The 19415-nt window shown below is 34.9% G+C and overlaps 2 protein-coding genes across 2 annotated transcripts in view; both read right to left on the minus strand.

Moving 5' to 3' along the window:
• Positions 1-19415, minus strand: part of LOC143922815 (uncharacterized) — a 189940-nt gene that overhangs the window by 35726 nt on the left and 134799 nt on the right. The gene's annotated exons all lie outside the window — the stretch shown is intronic.
• Positions 9520-19415, minus strand: part of LOC143922930 (uncharacterized) — a 110495-nt gene continuing 100599 nt past the window's right edge. Inside the window, exon 4 of the mRNA XM_077446348.1 lies at positions 9520-12813. Coding sequence (XP_077302474.1) covers positions 10907-12676 — 1770 coding nt within the window. The 5' untranslated portion in view covers positions 12677-12813 and the 3' untranslated portion in view covers positions 9520-10906. The remainder of the gene's footprint in view (positions 12814-19415) is intronic.

Raw genomic sequence — 19415 nt, forward strand, 5'->3', positions numbered from 1 at the left:
CCGGTATACCGGTATTGCAATCCCTATAAGTAAATAAAAAACTTTAACGGTATACCGGTATACCGGAATTGCAATGCCTATAAGTAAATAAAAACTTTTTGTGACAATTTTTGCTCTGTAATAATATTATATATAAGAATTGTAGATATGTTTTTGAGATATCTTTCCAATTATGCTGTACATTAACATCAGAATTATATAATACTATGATTGCTAAAGAAATTAAATTAAAATTTGAAAATAGAAAATGATCAGTAGATCAGTAGCTATTAAAATAGATATAAAATGTATTTTGAACATAATTTAGTAATATTAAAAAGCATTTAAAAATAAAAAAAACGTCTTATTAGCATCGATAGACATAGTTTTACCTTTTTAAATCTAGACTGAATGTGAAACGAAACGCTTCAGCTTAGTGAGTCGGTTGTTTTTGAAACTTCGACAGATTCCACTTGGCTTCTAACGTCTCAGTAATTACATATGTACATATATCTTTGGAGAGGAGTATTGCGAAATGGGAAGTTAATGTCATCTTCTGCAATTACACAAGTTTCTGCAATTTTGAGCGGGATTTGAAACAGGAACTTCTCGACTGGCAAAGAGTGAACCACGCCGTGACTAATAAGTACATATGCACTCATTAGTACTTTATTAGTAATTTATATACATATGTACTTACATACATATATAAATTGCGCGAAATGACGCAGTTAGTCTGAGAGTAGTCGTATTCGCGATTACGATCTACTTTTTTGCTACTTTGCTTTCTAATTACAAGCTTTGCTGGCATTTCCGGTTCAGTGATTTCGAGCTCGACGATCGTTCTTAGTAACTAATGTGGAAATAAGTTCGTCGCGAATTTCCTCACCTGTCAAATCTACGTATGCGCACATATGTACATACATATATGCGGATCTTACTCTCTACCTGAACGCCGAGAATTTAATTCTGCAAAATATTAGTCGACACGAGGCGTTAAGTGCTTATAACTGGATGAGGATCAGAGCTTCTAAAACCCATCCCACGCTTGTCCTTTCGCGGAATACGAAATTAGAGATATGTATTTATGTATGTAAATGTATTCACTGTAATTCATTGTAAATGTAAATGGATTAATAATAATGATACCGTCACCATTATTGTCAACTTAGATTGAGCGTAAAGCAAAATAATTGCTTTAAAATGTACATAGCCCCCACTTAACTCGCGATGGCCAATTACATTTCGTTTCAGTTTCGCATTGTATTTAGGTCAAGAAATTCAACACTGTTCGCATTGCGAATAATTTGATTTTTATTTTTTGTTAATTTTCAGTTCGCGTTTCCTATTTTGAAATATTTACATTAATAAAATTTTAATATAAAATACATACATTGTTGACATTATTAATTTATTTATGGAATACGTATATATTTTATATTAATGGAAATTTATATTTTTTCATCTATAAGAATAATTGTCGACGTCGTGTTAAGTAGAGCAAAACTTACGGTAGTATTATTAAAAACCTTGTATTGAATTATATTTAAATAATACTATATAGATAAATAAGAAATAAATTTTTTAATCATTTGCATAAATGAGGCTCTGTAAAAAATTATTCTAAAAATTGTATATCTATATTTGTAATTGGCCAGTAAAGCGCATTCGGGTTTACCTGTTAGGCCTTCTTGGTATATATATATACAATATATATGTATATATGTACATGTAAAAATAAAATATTGAGAGCATACGTATTCCTATTAGTTTGTTATAGTGCGGTAATATTTAAGTGTACCAAAATGAATTCCATCAGTAGAATAATAAGGCACAGTGTTCCAGAGCAAACGAACCAAAATTTTTATTTTTAACTCATTTAATACGTCACAAAATTTAATACGTCTTAAATTAAGCACTTTAAAATTTGTATACAAGCTATGTAGATAAGAATGACATAGTTAGGAATAGAGATATACATAATTATAAAACTAGAAATAGAAATAAATCAATTAAAGGTAGAGTTAAGATTGCAAAAACTGCAGAAAGTGTTTTCCACAGAGGTGTTCAAATATACAATGCCCTTCCTGAGAGCATTAGAGGTGATAGTAGCATTGCTGCTTTCTTTTTTTTTTCGGTTTAAACCGACTTGGAAGCCCTAACAACTAGCAAAGCCCAACGGTTATTGGACAAAATGCTAGATTATTGTCTGTCAATTTGACAATATATGTAGATTTACAGCATTTTATAGAAATTCGAGATTACTGAAAACTCGGAATTCTTGAGAAAATGAGAAAGGCAACCTTACTAAGGTTGCCAATTTGTTGGAACCGTTTCATTTTATTTTGTACAGGTAAAAACCCATTTCAGTGCATCATATAATATAAATAATAATAGTTAGAGAATACAGTATACATAGATAAAATAATATGCCGTTAATCATTTGACAAAAACGCGTGTTTTTTTGATAAAGTGTATATGCTTGTATGTATAGGTGAAAATGAAATAAATAGATAATATAATACTAGTTTATCTTTGTTTATCTTTGACCTGTTTCAAAAGTCACCGCACGCCATTGGTATGCATACGTACGTACGTATGTATATACATAAGTGTAGTTTTATTTCAAAATCGATTTTGAAATTGTGCATACATATGTGTTGGTTTGTAAATTCTTTGAAAGATAGTTAACTTGTTTATAGTGGCTTGGAAATGTGGAGGGATGGAGAGAAAGAAGTAGATTGTCGTCTCAATGGATGAACCAAGCTTCAGGCTTGTTTGATACTCTCGAATGAAGTGGTAGAAGATTGTCGATTGCGCACACCATCTTATTTCAGAGAGGTCACGATACGTGAGAAGAATCAGGTTTATCGATGTTGCTTATTTAACACATTCACGACCGATGGGCAATTTATTGGCTATCAATAGCTGGGCGATAGCCCTGTCGTTTAATCCGTTTCGATCGTCTATATATCAATCATCTGATGAAATTTGTTAAAATAAAGTGTTTTGAAATGTTGATTACACGGTTGATTTTTGAACTCGGACACTTTTTACTGCCTCTTATTTTTCCACTATATTTTTCAAGCAACATGATTCAAATAAAGCGTTGTAAACAACGTGACTTTATTGAGCACATTTTTGCTAATTTCGTTTCTATGAAAAACGACTTTTTTTACTCATATATTTTCACATTTGACGTTTAAAGTTTTTAATTAAAAAAATTCTGCTGAAGTTATTATGAATTGTCTAAAACCAGTGGCACTCAAGCTTTTTCACGTGGCGAACCACATACATATAAGCACGAGGAATTGCAATACCGGTATACCGGTAAATTGGTAAAATTTGGCAATCGGTAATTATTAATTATAAACTTAGACCGTAATAATAAATTAATTAAACTTAAATTAATTTTTAAGCGCACTTTTCATGTTCCTAACTACATATGTATGTTCTGGTTATTATGAAAGTGTTATAATTGGACTTTTGCGTAAATTTGTTTTAAAAACTATTTTGATACTACATAAAAATATATGTATACATTGTGATTCATAGCCTTCTAGATATAATCTTTCCTGTACTGCTGAAATTTTACGATTACCTTGTAAAATAATGGTATTTTTGGTACCTTAAATGACTTATTTCACTTTAATAATAACCGGCACAATTATAAATAAAACTGTAAAAAATAAACATTGTTTTGTTAAATGTTCCCTCTTCTTACTTCGCTTTCGATTTTTTCGTCTGATTTCGTCTGACAAAATTTGGGTTCTTATCAGATCGTTTTCAAACTTTGTCATTTTGCTCGGTTTGGTCATCAATACATACATATATGTGGATATCAAATCCGCCATTACGATGGTGAAAAATAATCGTAATAGACACGTTTGAAAATACTTTATTATCGTTCTCGGTAACGTCTATTTTTCGTATTTATCCACGAGATATTCATGGGGTTGCGCAGATGACATTTCGATGTAGATTGATGACACTGTTCGACAAATGACGACTTTTTTTGGTTCAGAGACGAGAAATGACTTTTCTTAACAAAAATTCGTTTATTTTATCGAGGTAAGTCAGTTATTAATAGAATTTTAGTTATTGATCCACAAGAATAGTCGAAATATAATTTTTCTCAGTGGAGTTTTATTTAATTTTCATATAAAGACAATTTAATATATTATCCCTATTAATTCAATTCAGATTCGTGTAAATACTAGTATGAGCTTTTAGCTCGCAATTTTACCTATTTAAAATTCAGCACACTTCCAACTAACCCTTTTAAATGAAAACAAAAAATAGTGTAGCCAGAAAATTATCCCAATAAACACGTTTCAATAGAAAATACTCAATATAAAATAGTATTAACAGTGGGAAAAAATCCCAAGTGAAAATACGTACTTTTGACTTTTGATTTGAACTGGACGACTACTTAGAGAGATTTGAAAGCTGAAAAGTACTACAAATGAAAGATGAAATACTCGACTATAGATTCCAATATTCATTTTGTACAGAAAATTGACAGATTTTGAGACATCGACCGAACAACACCAAGATATAGAAAAATCGCGTGTTTTAAAAAAAAGCACATATATCTCCGAATCTCGAGCCAATCAACATTTTTTATTACCATATTCGTATTTACTGGGCATAGATCTATAAGAAAAGTCATATCTCGTCTCTGAACCATTTTTCGTGTCGAACAGTGTGATTGGCAATTCTTAAAATTGAGTTTGAGTTTAAAATGGCAAAAGCCAAGACAAAAGTTTGAAATGAGCATGCGGCCACCTGGTTTGCAACCATTTGTAGCGCAGCGTTTTTTTGTCCATGACACTTGGCAACCCTATTTGGGTATTGGTAGAGCATTTTATGTATGGTATTGGTAGAGCATTTCGATCAATAGAAATCGAAGTGAAATGAAATATAGGCTTTAAAATTGGCCGTTTTACCTTGTATTTCAAAAAAGCATGCATACCTTATGATCTTGTACACATGTACGTATGTAGTATATGTACATACGTATACTATATTTGAATCTCCGATGTAGAATCAGATGAGATAATGTACGTGTAAAAAACCAGCATACTTTATCGATCGCCGTAAGTGGGTGTTTTATGGCCGCTTTAATAACATATTAACGAGAATGAGAGCGGTCCGCGTACAAAATTAAATTCTTAAAATTTATGAAGGGATGCGAGAGGGTAGAGGGGGTGTGTAAGAAAATGTGAGGATAAAGACCAGAAACGGGGAAGGAAAATGTGAGATATGCACCCGTCTACTACATAAAGTCTCAACTAAACAATGGAGATTTCAATTTAAAGTTTCATCACTGAATCGTAATCGACGGGAAGTCCTCAAAGTTTCGCGCGGTTTAATGTAATCGCTCGTTTTTAATATAATCTTGGCCATAATCGAACGCACAAATATGGCCGCGGTCCAATTTACCCCGACGGCTTAATCTACCCGACCCTCCCCTATATCAACATTGGTGTCAAACTTAAATTCGCCACACTTTCACGACCAATTTGCCACATGTGGGTGTAGTCGACAAAGTTGCTCTTGCTCATCTGTGTGGTGGATGTACATACATATGTATGTAGCTCGCTTAAAACGGTAGTGCTCAATCTTTTTCGGGCGTAGGTCAATTTGATATTTCGTGTCGTTTTTCTAAACTTACATATATGAAAGTACATATGTCCTTAAAATTGGTAGCATAAAGCCCTAGCAGACTAAGTGCGAAAACACACTGCGATGCACGCGGCACGTGGTTTCTTTTAAAATACTTTTAATCTTCCCTCACCGAAGTGGGAGGTTAAATGCAAGTGCCCCAATTTTCAATGTGGTTTTCAAAGCTATTCACCCTATATTTCTCGTATTCTTAGGATGAACTACAAGACATTTATTTTAATAAATTTTGTATGATTTAGAAAATGGGTACATCGTAAAAATATACATTTATACATTTCCAAAGTATGATTTAAAGGCGGTAGCGATAATTCATGTTTTTGACTGTTCGCTTGCATATTCTTGTTGATCGATGAATCAATGCGAGAGAAAGAGACAGCTATATTTTCGTAAGCTATTGTTTTCGTTGCTTTTGGCGCGTGGTTATTGAGTCACGCAGTCGCCTGTTGGCCTTACCTATGTGCGGTTGCATGTTGATGCTTGTCATTATTTTTTAATACAAAAATAGTCAAAAACACGCTATAGGACTAAATTATTTTTCATGTTGATGTATAAAATGATTAATAAGATATATATTGAACCTATTTGTATTGTGAAAAGCTGTATTTTGATTAAAACATACTGGGGTCTTACTGGACCCCGGTTCGGGACACTAATACCTAAAGTACTACCAACTTCTTTTTACTTTCGCTTATATCACGATCAACATTTACATCAATATGAGTGACCTAAATATATATGAGAGATAATGAGAACATATAGAGCAAATTTTATAAAATATAGAGTGAAAAAGAAATAGTTTTAGGCGTTTAAGCAATTAAAGCTAGATAAAGGCGAAAACGGATATTCACCAAGAAAACGCCATAGCAAGCGCAGTAGGCGAACAATGCGACGCGAATTATGAAGAATTAGCACGCACTTTTTTTTAGCCCAAACTGAATCACGGTTCACACTTTCAAAAAAAAATTAATTATACAAATCTGAACCATCGATCAGCCGACGAGTCCTATGTGTCATATGCGGTTTAAGCTGACAGGTCTCAGAGCAGGCCTGTCGTAATTGTCACTGTCACTCTATCGAGACGTCCTTGAGTTGAGAGTACACATGTACAATACATATTTAGCTGTGTCAATTTGTCGTTCCGCGTAAGGGTTAGTCTCAGGGGTTTCCAACATTGTTGGTATAGTAATAAGTAGTATATGATTTGCGAGACGGTCGAAGGGTTGGGTGAATATAGTTAAAAATAATCGCCGATAGTCAGACACAACGGTCGCAAACGACTTTCGTGCATATTTAATATATAATGTTTGACCTTTACACGATTTCGGGGAATGCCACCGTTTAGAGGTTAATGCTCGATGACAATAGTGCGATTTACGATTAAGGTTGGCCAGATGTTGTCCTATTCCAAAATTCGATTTTTTTTTGTAAATTAATACATTTTGGTACTTTTTCTTTTGATTGTGATTTGATAATAGCCAGCAGCATAGCTCGGTCGTTAAGCTTCTGCTTAGCGTCGAGAGGCACCGGGTTCGATATCATGAGCTGACCTCGATCGAAAAGAATTTTTCTGAGTATATCTGTAGTGCTGCTGGTCAGACCTGGATATTTGTGACTTCAGGTCGATCGTTTCCTATCAGAGTTTGCCAATTTTCTCTGATTTTATTGTTAAAACGGTTCCCGTTTAAAAAATTGGCTAAATATCCTTCCTACCTACTATGTCACCACTATTTGAGATTGATTAATATACAATAAAATTTATGTACAATTCATAGATGTCTCGTTAATTTGCTAGTTTTTCAGTGTCTCGTAATTCAACGACTTGTATAATAAATAAATGGCCAGGAAGGTGCATTGGGGTTACCTGTAAGGCCTTCCTGGTATATATGTAAAAAAAAAAATAAGCGATATTTTGTATACCGGGTGGTTAGTTTGCTATGTGACAGTTTTCGCTTAAAAACCACACATTATCTAAAGGTTAGGGTTTGTTTTAAAAATATGGAATTTTTTCTTAGTTGCAAACTTAATCTTTTCCGAGATCTAAGTGTATTTTTAAATGAAATTTCTTCGACCGGAAGTAATATTTTGTCTCCGAAACTGTTCAGTGAATCGAACTGCAATATTATTTTCATATACGCAAGTAACACAATACATGGGCCAGCCGGAAGTGACAGTTTTATCATGGTCGGATTTTATTCGGCCTTATTTTCCAAATGGCAAAATTAAATATCATATTTCGAAAATGGGGGTGTCCCGACAAAACCGCGTAGACGAAATCGCTTGGAAAAAACCACGCAGTGACAAAGTCGCGCATACCAAAATTGCGCGGCGACAAAATTGCGCAACAAATACAAGCGAGAAAATGAATATAAAAACAAGTAATACAAATATTAAAAAATGTGTAAGAAAATTCCGATATGATATTTTATTTTGAAAGTGTATTTTTGAATTTGTGCTAATCCTACACGATTGTTTTAAATTTAGGACATGTAATTATATTTAAAATATTTATTATTTTTATTCAAGCTTCAATACAGTGTGAATAAATTCAAAAGTATACTTTCACTTGTTTTTTCTTGTTTGTATTTGCTTTGCGCGCTTTTGTCCCACGCGGTTTTGTGCAGTGCGCTCGATCATAGGGATATTGAATAAAGCAAATTTTATAAAATATACATATAGTGAAAAAAGAAAAAGTTTTAGGCGTTTAAACAATTAAAATCTGACATAGTGAGAGAGTGGCGAAAAGGGAAAAACGATCGGAAGAGCGTGGATAAATGCGGCAATATGGATAATAAACATCAGCGAGAACGATAATGGAGTATTTTAAAACGTGTCTATTACGATTATTATTCACCATCGTAATGGCGGATTTGATTTCCACACATATTGATGACCAAACCGAACAAGATGGCAAAATTTGAAAACGATCGGACAAGAACCCAAAATCGAAAGTGAACTAATAAGAGGCTGCGAGCATTAGAATTCTTACACTGTCAACATGACAATACTAAAAAAATAAAGTAAAAAGATGACATGTACATAAAGTCACGGTTGAACGTTGACAAATTGAGATCTCACGATAGTATAACCTCAAAACATATTGAATTCCCGAGCGTTTGTAACGCGTGTTGTAAACGCTCGGCAGTCGCGTTTGCTGACAGTGAGATATATAGCCACTCAGCCACAACTGTAATTAATCACAACTATTACACGGTGAAAGAACCAGCGCACTTGTCAGATATTAATCAACCGCTCTAATTAAATAATACGACTATGAACCATTACCAGCTCGAGCAATCTCGAGACAGTCAATGGTGTATTCATTTTAATACTGAATTGCAAACATTTTTTTCATCACAACGGAATAAAAATAAGGAGAACACGAACAAGTCGAATTCCAATTAATATTCTGATATGCTAAGCGGAAGTTGTAGAACTTTTCAAAATAGTCGCCAGGTGGCGTGATTCGTATCGTGTACGTACATATACATACACATTACACAAGTGTTTTGTAATATGACGCACATCCTGTCCCAGTTCGCTGTCCCTGCCATGGAAATGTTCACACTTCATAACATTTAAAAGTTATGTTTCAACCCTAATTATTATAGCGATTTTGGTTTTTCACCTGGTATACTAACACGGAATTCAGTTTTTAATCAAAGTTAATGTTTATGTTGTTTTTAATTAGTTGTGAACATGTATGATTAGATGTACTAGAAATAAATAAATAAAAAATTAAAAGAAATGTGTCGAATAGCTTTTAAATATATTTATATTTCATTTTATAAATCTATGTATATATACAGCCTTGGCCAAAAGTGTGAAGCACCTTTTTTTTTTTTGTTTATGTGGATGAAAGAGAACATTTCTGTTCTTTGGCTCATACTAGCGAAAGCTGTCGTGTTGTAACGTTTGACGATTTGTGTTTATTCACCAAAATTTTTTTTATATTATTTCATTTATCATCAAATTTAATAAAAGTGTCACGAGGAAGAATGGCAACGAGTAAATTTTGTGTTATTGAACTTTCAATTAAAATTTGCCCAGAAAATGAATTGTTCACGTGGAGCAGTTCAAAGCACGCTAAAATGCTTTAGAGAAACTGAATCTAAAACATCCAAACCCAGATCACGAAGAAAAGGGGCTACAACAGTTCAAGAAGACCGCAATTTGGTTCGTCTATCGTTAAAAAACCCTAAAGTCGTCAGAGCTGGCTGGTGAAGTTGCTGGAGTTGATACACCCAAAATTTCAGCAAGAACGGTGAGAAGAAAGCTCAATGAAGGTGGATTAAATGGCTGCAAAGCCAAAAAAAATCCCTGACTATCTGAGGTCAATAAGAAGAAAATACTGTTATGAGCCAAAAAACATCAACATTAGATATATGATTCTGATCCAAGCATTTGAAAAATGTCCTATTTCAAAAATATCAACAAAATAAAGTAATAAACTTATTGTAAATCATATTAACAATTAGATACAACATAACTTCTTATTGAATATTTATCTCGCAGATAAAATCGACTGAGGAGATATACAGTGAAATGTCAGATTTGACATATTTGGCCAAAAATCAATATATATCGTGTATATATTGATTTTTACATGAAGCTAGACGCCAAATTTGAAATTTATATATACATATGAGAGTTAAAACTATAAATATTTAAATATTAGAGATAACGAGAACCTATAGAGCAAATTTTATAAAATATAGAGTGAATTATAGGCGTTTAAACAATTAAAATCTGAAATAGCATATCAAGGCGAAAAGGTTGAAGATAGATTATAATATAATAAGATAGTACCGTCATAAACGTCACCGTATCCGAGATTCTGGATATTTGTTACGCATTGTATACGATATTTTATCTCCAACGTAATGGCAGACGATACATTTACGTATATTGATGACCAAAATGAGCAATATGGCAAAGTATGAAAACGATCGGATAAGAGATAAAAATGACCACTGACACGAAAGCCATGTGAAACGTAAAGGAGGTATGTAATAATAATAAAAAGGGGGTGCTTCAGACTTGTTGTTGATCAAACCGCGCAAAATGGCAAAGTTTCAAAACAATCGGAAGAATTTAGGATATCGAATCCAAATGTTCATAGAAGAGGCTTGTAAAAATTAAGATTTCCCTATACACGTGTTGAAAACAATTTAACTTGCATGATAGTACATATGTAGAATGTGTGCGTGTGATGTGACCTTCAACATTTTTGATATCTTTTCTATAGGTAGTATATATTTACATCATGGCTATGGTAAACATGTTTCGCACATTGCAAAATAAACCGCATATGCAATTTAATCAATACCTGCAATTTAGAACCCGCTGGTGTGACGGCCAGGAACACTTGCACGGACGACATCAGGAATTCTTGATCTGGATAAGGACGAATTCTCCCGCACTCGAGAGCTTCAGCAGAAGCTGCCTTCATCTTGGTCTCGGCTTTTTCCTTGCTGCTTTTGAACCAGAGACTCTTCAGATTGCCGAACTTGATCGAGTTCTTGCGTCCGGTCGGCGTCGAAGGTTTCTCCTTGCTCTTTTGCTTCGAGAAGAACTTGCTCTTGGGTTTCACTTCGCACAGCTTCCGATAGTCTCCAGCGTCGGATTTGGCTTTCTTCAAGTCGCAATTCTTCTGGTCTGCAGTCCAATCGTACGGATTGGGCACCAGTGTTTTTTCATTCTTCTTTTTCGATTTGACCGGCTCGTTTTTCAGTTTTGCGTGCTTGTTGTAGTCCTTGCTTTTGAAGAAGGACAGAGAAGGTTTGACGGCAGCTCCGAGTGGTTCACACGATAGGGTTTTGGTAAGTTTGAGCCCTTCGTTAATACTGATGTCCGCGTCCACTGGATTTTCCTCGTCGGAGACGAACCAGCGGCAGAGAGTTTTCGGGGCCTTTTCGACGTCCTCGTTGTCTGAAAACGAGGGTTGATTCAGTGTCACTGTGACTGGTTGTTCTAGTTCTTCGTTGCTTTCAGACTTTTCTCTGTAATTTGAAGTTGATGGTAAGCACACATCGCTGTATATGTTTTCGATTTTGGGAGTCTTTATGAGCTCGTGTCCGTCGTCATCACTCTTCTTGGAAAAGGTTGCCCACTTAGGCAGCTTCCTTTGAGCATACTCCAATATGCTAGAGGGTGATTTGGCTCGTTTCTTTTGCTCCGAGCTACTAGATTTGTTGTCGCTTAAAATTTTCGATACTGATTTCGGTATCCAAGCTCTGGACGTTGACGACACTTCTTTATCCGGTGTTTTTTCTTCGTGCATTGGAGATATTGTTTTCTCGCTTATGTTTCTGCTCATTCTCCTGTAATTGAAGTCCATCTTTATGGGGGATGTCGCATCCGATACGCTTTTCGTATCTAAAGTTTCATCGCTCGCCTTCTCGTCTGGAGTTTTTTGGCCTTCTTTTTTAGGCTCATCCGAAAAGACTGACATTACCGTGTTTTTAAGTATTTTCAGTATTTTCTCTCGTTCTATTGGCTCCGTGTCGCTTTCTATTCTAGGAACGCGCGACAGCGACGGCAAGTTTCGTTGGAGCCTTGTCTTGGTGGTGGACTTTTCAGCCTCGTCCGGATTGTCTGGACGTGGATCAACAGCCAGAGACATCTTGGCATCTAATCTAGTCGAGGAAGAAAACTCGTTGGTTTTGGTCGGTCTGGAGCTTTGGGATTGGTCCCCTTGCAAATACTGCAGTCGCAGATTGTTGCTCTTGGACGTGGCCTGCTCTGGCGTGACGTCATCGTCCGGTTCACGTTCGTACGAACTGGGGTGCCTTTGAAGTTTTTTGCGAAAGGAACCCAAAACTTGTTGCCAGTCGTACGAGGTGATCGAAGGTGCTCTTCCATGTTTGGCACGGCTGCTTACCGATGATTCTGCTTGCTCGCTGACCAAGGTGGTGAGGTCAGTGTGTTCGTCGTCTTGGGTCATATTGTCGTCTGTGGTCCCTTCGATGGGTGTGCTCGTGTTCAGTTCCTTACCGTCCCTATTAGCCATTTTGTCGCTAGTTCGCCAATGATTGGACGTTGAAGAATGCAAGTCTCAAAAGTAATGTTATCCTAAATCAATTCCTTAATTGGCTTCTTTATTGTATGCACTGTGCAATACGTTTACGAAGTCTTCGAAAATTCACACTGTTGGAAATTTATCAAATCAATAACTAACTTAAGGACTTAACTTAAGCTATGCATGTTTATTTAGTGCAATGATTTTGTGTGTGTGTATTTGTATATTATATATAGTACAACATTTCAGGAATATTTATGTAATAATGCTGGTAGAAGTGAAACTTTTCATTTAAAAAAAATTTAAAACGATTCACTTGTGGACCGCAAGAAATTTTAATTTGAAATATTCAAATTTTGGAACATCTGCTGTCCACATTTTGTCATAATATCTGACGAAAAAAACCGTTTAATTTCAATATATCGTTGTGGAAAATATTGTGCCACACACGGTAGGTAAAAAAATATAATGTCTTAATACAGAGGTCCCTAAACATAAGGGGATCCATGAAAAACTTTCTAACATCAGTATAACAAAACTACATATGTATGTATATCCGTTTAGATACATATACACACACATATATATATATATATATATATATATATATATATATATATATATATATATATATATATATATTTAATAGTACGGCACAATTTTTTAAACTTTTATAAAAATAGCAACGTAGTTCAACGTTGGAGCGGAGTTGGATCAAGGATCAATTTTTTCCGCTGGATAATAAAATAAACTTTAATATAATATTAGGAACCATTAAGCGGGAGCATTTTTAAAAGCTTTTATTTAGTTTGTTATTAAGTATCTAGCCGATGGACGGGCATCGCTAATGTCAACGAAAGTTGGCAAAACATTTAACGCATTCGCCGGCTCAAGTCAATGTACTGGCACCAAATCTGGGGGTTCTAAATTGAAAACAGTGGAATTGCATTGTGAACAAACTAACTTGATTTCGGACTCCGAACCGTTCCATAATCCGTGTGAGGTCAAAGTTAGAGTACCATAATATACATAGATATACCAAATTCACCGGTTAATTGACAAACAAATATATTTTTTTAATTAAACTGAGCAAGAAAACAAATTTATCGAAGCGAAAAATAGCCAATCTATACTAAATTTAACTCTCTGAATTCGAATATGACATTGATTTGTGTTGGCTTCTTATCAACTATGAGAAATGTATATGTAAATGCGTAATTTTTACAGATTTTTGGCTTTTGCAGTCCTTAACTGAAAACTTTAACGTAAAAGTGAGTATTTGATTCAAATAGACAGATGTTTTTCCTATTGGTTGTGATTTTTTATTGCTTAAAAATTCGTATAATTAATTATATAGCGAATTTTAAAAGTCAAATATATACGTTTTTTCACGTACATACATATGTATTACGTGTATAACGATTGGTTTTTTATTTCGATATTTTTTTTATTATCTAAACTAATTCGAGCGGTAAATTATTTTAAATTGACCTAAAGAATATATAAAGAATGGAGAGCGCTTATTCGCTCACGTTTGCATACCGAAACTTACGAGCGATGAAATATCCCGCCGAGAATATTTCTCATTTTACTTTAAAATCATTTACCGCTCGAATTAGTACATTTAGATAAAATAAAAAAATATTGAGATTGAAAAACAACCCTTGCAAATGTGGTGAAATATAGAACTGGTCCAATAAATTCATGTTAGCTCGAGAAAACATATGTGTTTTGACTTTTAAAAATCGCTAGATAATTAATTATAAGTATTTTAAGGCAATAAAATCACAATCAATAGAAAAAAACATCTGACTATTTATTCTAATACTCACTTTTGGCATAGCTATACCAAGTTTTGAGTTAAAAACTGCAAACGCTAAAAATCTGTAAAAATTGAGCATTTTTTAAACGATTATATCTCATAAACGAGAAGAATCCAATAAGAATCATTGTCATGATTAGTCTCAGTGTTATTATTGGCCGAACTGCCCAGCGTTGCTTGGGCGGGTTAAAGTTTGAATAAAAATTAAAAATGCTAGAGCATCGTTAGATAGTATATCACATTTGGTGGTTCTAATATATGTAGAACAATTTAATTTTAAATTTTAATTACCGCTTCTGGAAAGGTCTTCACTTCAGTAAATTTATTTTTCAATTTTTCAACAATGACAATTCGAATTAATGTCTGAGTGGAATAGCAACGCAGAAGTGAAGCTAAGCTGAAGCAATTTCATAATTGGTCTGCTCGAGGAGCTTTGATAAAAAGGTGTTAAAAGAGTTTTCAGCAAAGAAGCGAGTCATTTAAAACAATTTCCAAGTAAAGCCAACATTATTGTAAACGATGCGAGGAAAAGCAATGTACTACAAGAAAAGCTTGTAGTACAAGGTGAGGCAAAAGTTCATTCATAATTGGAATCGCAATTATTTTTTCATTTGAACTATGTATGTATTTCAGATTGTTTCTACATAATATACAAAGTAACAATAGGTGAAGATTTTTTTATCGCAACGATATACCGTTTTGTAACTTTTACTTGGTTCATTTACACCTCCAAGTGTATTTTCGATACACTTGGAGGATTTAAACGATATAATTTGCATTTAAAGATATCATTTATCATTTTGTTTATTAGATTTGTATATCTGGAATGGGTTTTAAAGGACAGTTTTGGCGCACGTTGTACTTAATAGATTTGGAATGCAATTCTGGAATCGCGGCGAATGCAAGCGAGCACACACATCAACCTGCTGTTCTCTCGGGGAATCCCCCCGACTCGAGCATTTTGTGGAAAATCGATTTTTCCGACCCCCATGGGGTTGGAGGGCCACCTCCCCACCCTATGGTACCTACCCCGGGGACCCCCTTCCCCACAGCCGGCCGTTCCCTTAGCTCATTCTCAACGCTAGCGTGGGATGGGGGGGTCCCAGGTGAGCCGAAATGAGCGCAGGGGTGGCCCACTTCATGATCTAGGTTACATAAGTCAACTCGGAGAATTCGGCTAAATAATTCGTTTCCGCAATTTGTCCCACGGTTGCTCACTGCTGAAACATTTCCCGAAACTCTAAGACTTGAGCTACTTCCGAAGTTCATAGCATTCTCTCAAACGGTTCCAACACTTTCACCGGTGCATCGGTGGTAATTTACCTCAAAAACGCTTATTCCCAATATTAAATATTACATAATCAAATAAATTCAACAAAGTCACCGTCACTAGGAATCGAAGAATCTATGCGCTCTTCTCGATGATTATGATTATGTCAATCACCATTGGCAAGATATGGATGGTTATTAAATCCAGACCAACCGATCAAAAGAATTACATATGTTTATACCTACATATATATTTAAGTTTATTACAAGGCTATTCTTAGTTTCACTTCGCTAATCGGTCGGACAATATTCCTACATTTTTCCGATCGGTTTTGCTATTTTGCTATTTTGGTCACCGATAGAAATTTAAACCGCTAATTCGATGGTGAAAAATTATCGTAATAAACACGTTTAACCCTTTGAATGCTGACCAACGCCGATTGGCGTTTTGCCAACAAGTTCATGAGCCGATATTTGTATTTTGAGTGTGTAAAAAATAAACAAGAATACTACCCGCTAAGCTTTTCCGGGTAGCATTGAAAAAAAATGCATTGAACATACATATGTCGTGTAATCCGTGTCAATGTTTATAAAGACTGGTTTACACTGGATTTTCTGAATTTATAACCATAGCAGAATTTCTCGATGGAAATTCCTAACTGCTGAGTATTTTAGATTGTGGCTTGGCATTTAGATTGTGAGCGTTACATTTTAACAACAATTAAGGAGATGGAACTAGTTTTGGCAAAATACATTCATTAATAGACTTCTTTTGTTTATTTTATATTGTTGCAAGATATATTAGAGAGTCTTAACACACCTTTACAAAACTCGAAATCCTCGGAGGTAGTTATCTAGGGTTTGTTTGGATTAGTTACAATTTTTATACCTGCTTTCTATTGGATTTCTAAATAGTTCTAGTTGGAAATGTTGACGAAATTTTCAGCGTGGCGGGCCTTCAACAGAAAATATGTCAGCACTCAAAAGGTTAAGAATCCAGAAAAGAGACGACGACATTTCATGGCCAAGTAGCCTTATTTGTTTGACTTGCCGCACCCACTCATTTTTTGAGATTTTATTTGTGGAAACTTCATAAATTTTAAATTGTTAACGCTGGCAATTAAATTAAAAAAAACAAATAAACAAGCTTGTAAACTTTTAACGTCTGGAAAGTAGGGCAACCTTAAAAATAACCAATTCTAAAAATATATATATGGACCCAAGACCAAAATTATACAAAAATAATATCATATGTAATTATATCAATTGGCATACAATTTACCGCGTTTAAAATTGAGCCGTTATATTTGCAAGTGGCGTAAATTCAATTTTTAGTTTCAAAAACGCTATTTCTGTTTGACTTAATTCACAAATTGGCAGAATAAACGTATTACAAGCCACCAGTGTTTTTAAATATTGTGAAACGCAAAACATTATATTTAATGTTTTTCGAGAGATTTCTCGAAATGAGGAAAAGTGGACTTACTATGTCATACATATTTAATACATGTGTACAAAGCTGGGTATTCCCATCCTTCGCTCGGCGCTACTCGGGCGAAGAAGGCTTTAAAAATGTTCGATTCACTCGAAAACCTGCTTACGATCTAAATGAGGGCACCGTGAGATGGTACACCAAATTTTGTATAATAATATATATAAAAACGGACGCGATGTATGTGTGTGGATATGTGGCGGACGCGTGGACAAGGATGGAGATATAAAAAAAAAACAAATTTTAAAATACCAGGAGTATATGTTGTATCTAGAGATAATTAATAAAATAAGTACACGGGAACAAGGCGAACAACCAATCAGCGTGAAGTAGTCCACTTGGACTAAATTAAATGCGTATAAATTGTATCGGCAAGCGCGCATTAAGCATAATACGTATGAGCGAGTGCGATATCGATTGCAATTTCGATTTTGGTTCCGGTTCCAATTTCGATTCCCGATTTCTGTTTCAATTCCGATTCCCGATCCCTGTTTCAACTCCGATTCCCGATTTATGCTTCAATTCCGATTCCCGATTCCTGTTTTAGTTCTGATTCTTGATCCCTGTTTCCGTGCCGATTTCCGATCCCTATTTCAGTTCCAATTTCCAATTCTTGTTTTAGTTCCGATTCCCGATTCCTGTTTCAGTTCCAATTCCCAATTTCTGCTTTAATTCCGATTCCGATTCGATTGCCAATTTCTGCTTCAATTCTGATTCCCGATTTCTATTTCAGTTCCAATTCCAATTAATTATTACTATTAGTATTGGAATTTTATTTTAAATCATGTATCAATTTGTTTCCGAAACCATCCGTTGAAATTTTAACGGGAACAACACTAGTATAACGGTATAAATCGAACGTACACTTACCCAGCGTTGCTCGGGCGTTTTATGATTGAACATCTGAAACGCTTACAAATGTTCAAACATTAATTTTTAAATTAACAAGTTATAGATAAATTATTCGATTTAAGACTACACTTGCTGTTGATTGGCATTTAATAAAAAGCGTAAGATTTTGATCGATATCATAATATTGTATTTTTCCCTATTTATTCCCGGTGTATGGATTAAGTAAAAACACGTTCGGACAATGAACCATTGTAGAAACATTAATGCCTTTTAAATGAATAATGACTTGCGATTCCTTTCGCTTCAATATAAAATATAGCATTTTCCTTTTGTTTCCGAATTACAATATCGCCTTTATTGTTTTTGTAATACGCGAATATAAAATAAATTTCGCCATTATACCGATATTACCTACGCACATAATACATAATAAGAATTTATTTGATTTCACGACTATAGACTTCAAGACCAATGAATTATTAATCAAATTTAACACGAACAATGCACCCGCTGTAGCGTGAAAGGCGAACCGAGCCAACAAGTGCAACTTCGAATTGGCTCGGCACAATCCGATTATTATTATATTGAATTAAAACCCACAGTTTGAAAACCGACGAGGAGCGTTCATACAATGGCCATGGTTCAAACTTCGTTTACGTGTAAATTTCAGAATACAAAAGTCACTCTTCGATCTGTCCATTTGCTCTCGAACCGAGCCAACGAGTGCAACTTCGAATTGGCTCGGCACAATCCGATTATTACTATATTGAATTAAAGCCCACAGTTTGAAAACCGACGAGGAGCGTTCATACAACTATGGCCATGGTCCAAACTTCGTTTACGTGTAAATTTCAGAATACAAAAGTCACTCTTCGATCTGTCCATTTGCTCTCGAACCGAGCCAACGAGTGCAACTTCGAATTGGCTCGGCACAATCCGATTATTACTATATTGAATTAAAGCCCACAGTTTGAAAACCGACGAGGAGCGTTCATACAACTATGGCCATGGTCCAAACTTCGTTTACGTGTAAATTTCAGAATACAAAAGTCACTCTTCGATCTGTCCATTTGCTCTCGAACCGAGCCAACGAGTGCAACTTCGAATTGGCTCGGCACAATCCGATTATTACTATATTGAATTAAAGCCCACAGTTTGAAAACCGACGAGGAGCGTTCATACAACTATGGCCATGGTCCAAACTTCGTTTACGTGTAAATTTCAGAATACAAAAGTCACTCTTCGATCTGTCCATTTGCTCTCGAACCGAGCCAACGAGTGCAACTTCGAATTGG

The sequence above is a fragment of the Arctopsyche grandis genome, chromosome 2 (genome assembly GCF_051622035.1).
Source record: "Arctopsyche grandis isolate Sample6627 chromosome 2, ASM5162203v2, whole genome shotgun sequence".
NCBI classification, from domain to species: Eukaryota; Metazoa; Arthropoda; class Insecta; order Trichoptera; family Hydropsychidae; genus Arctopsyche; species Arctopsyche grandis.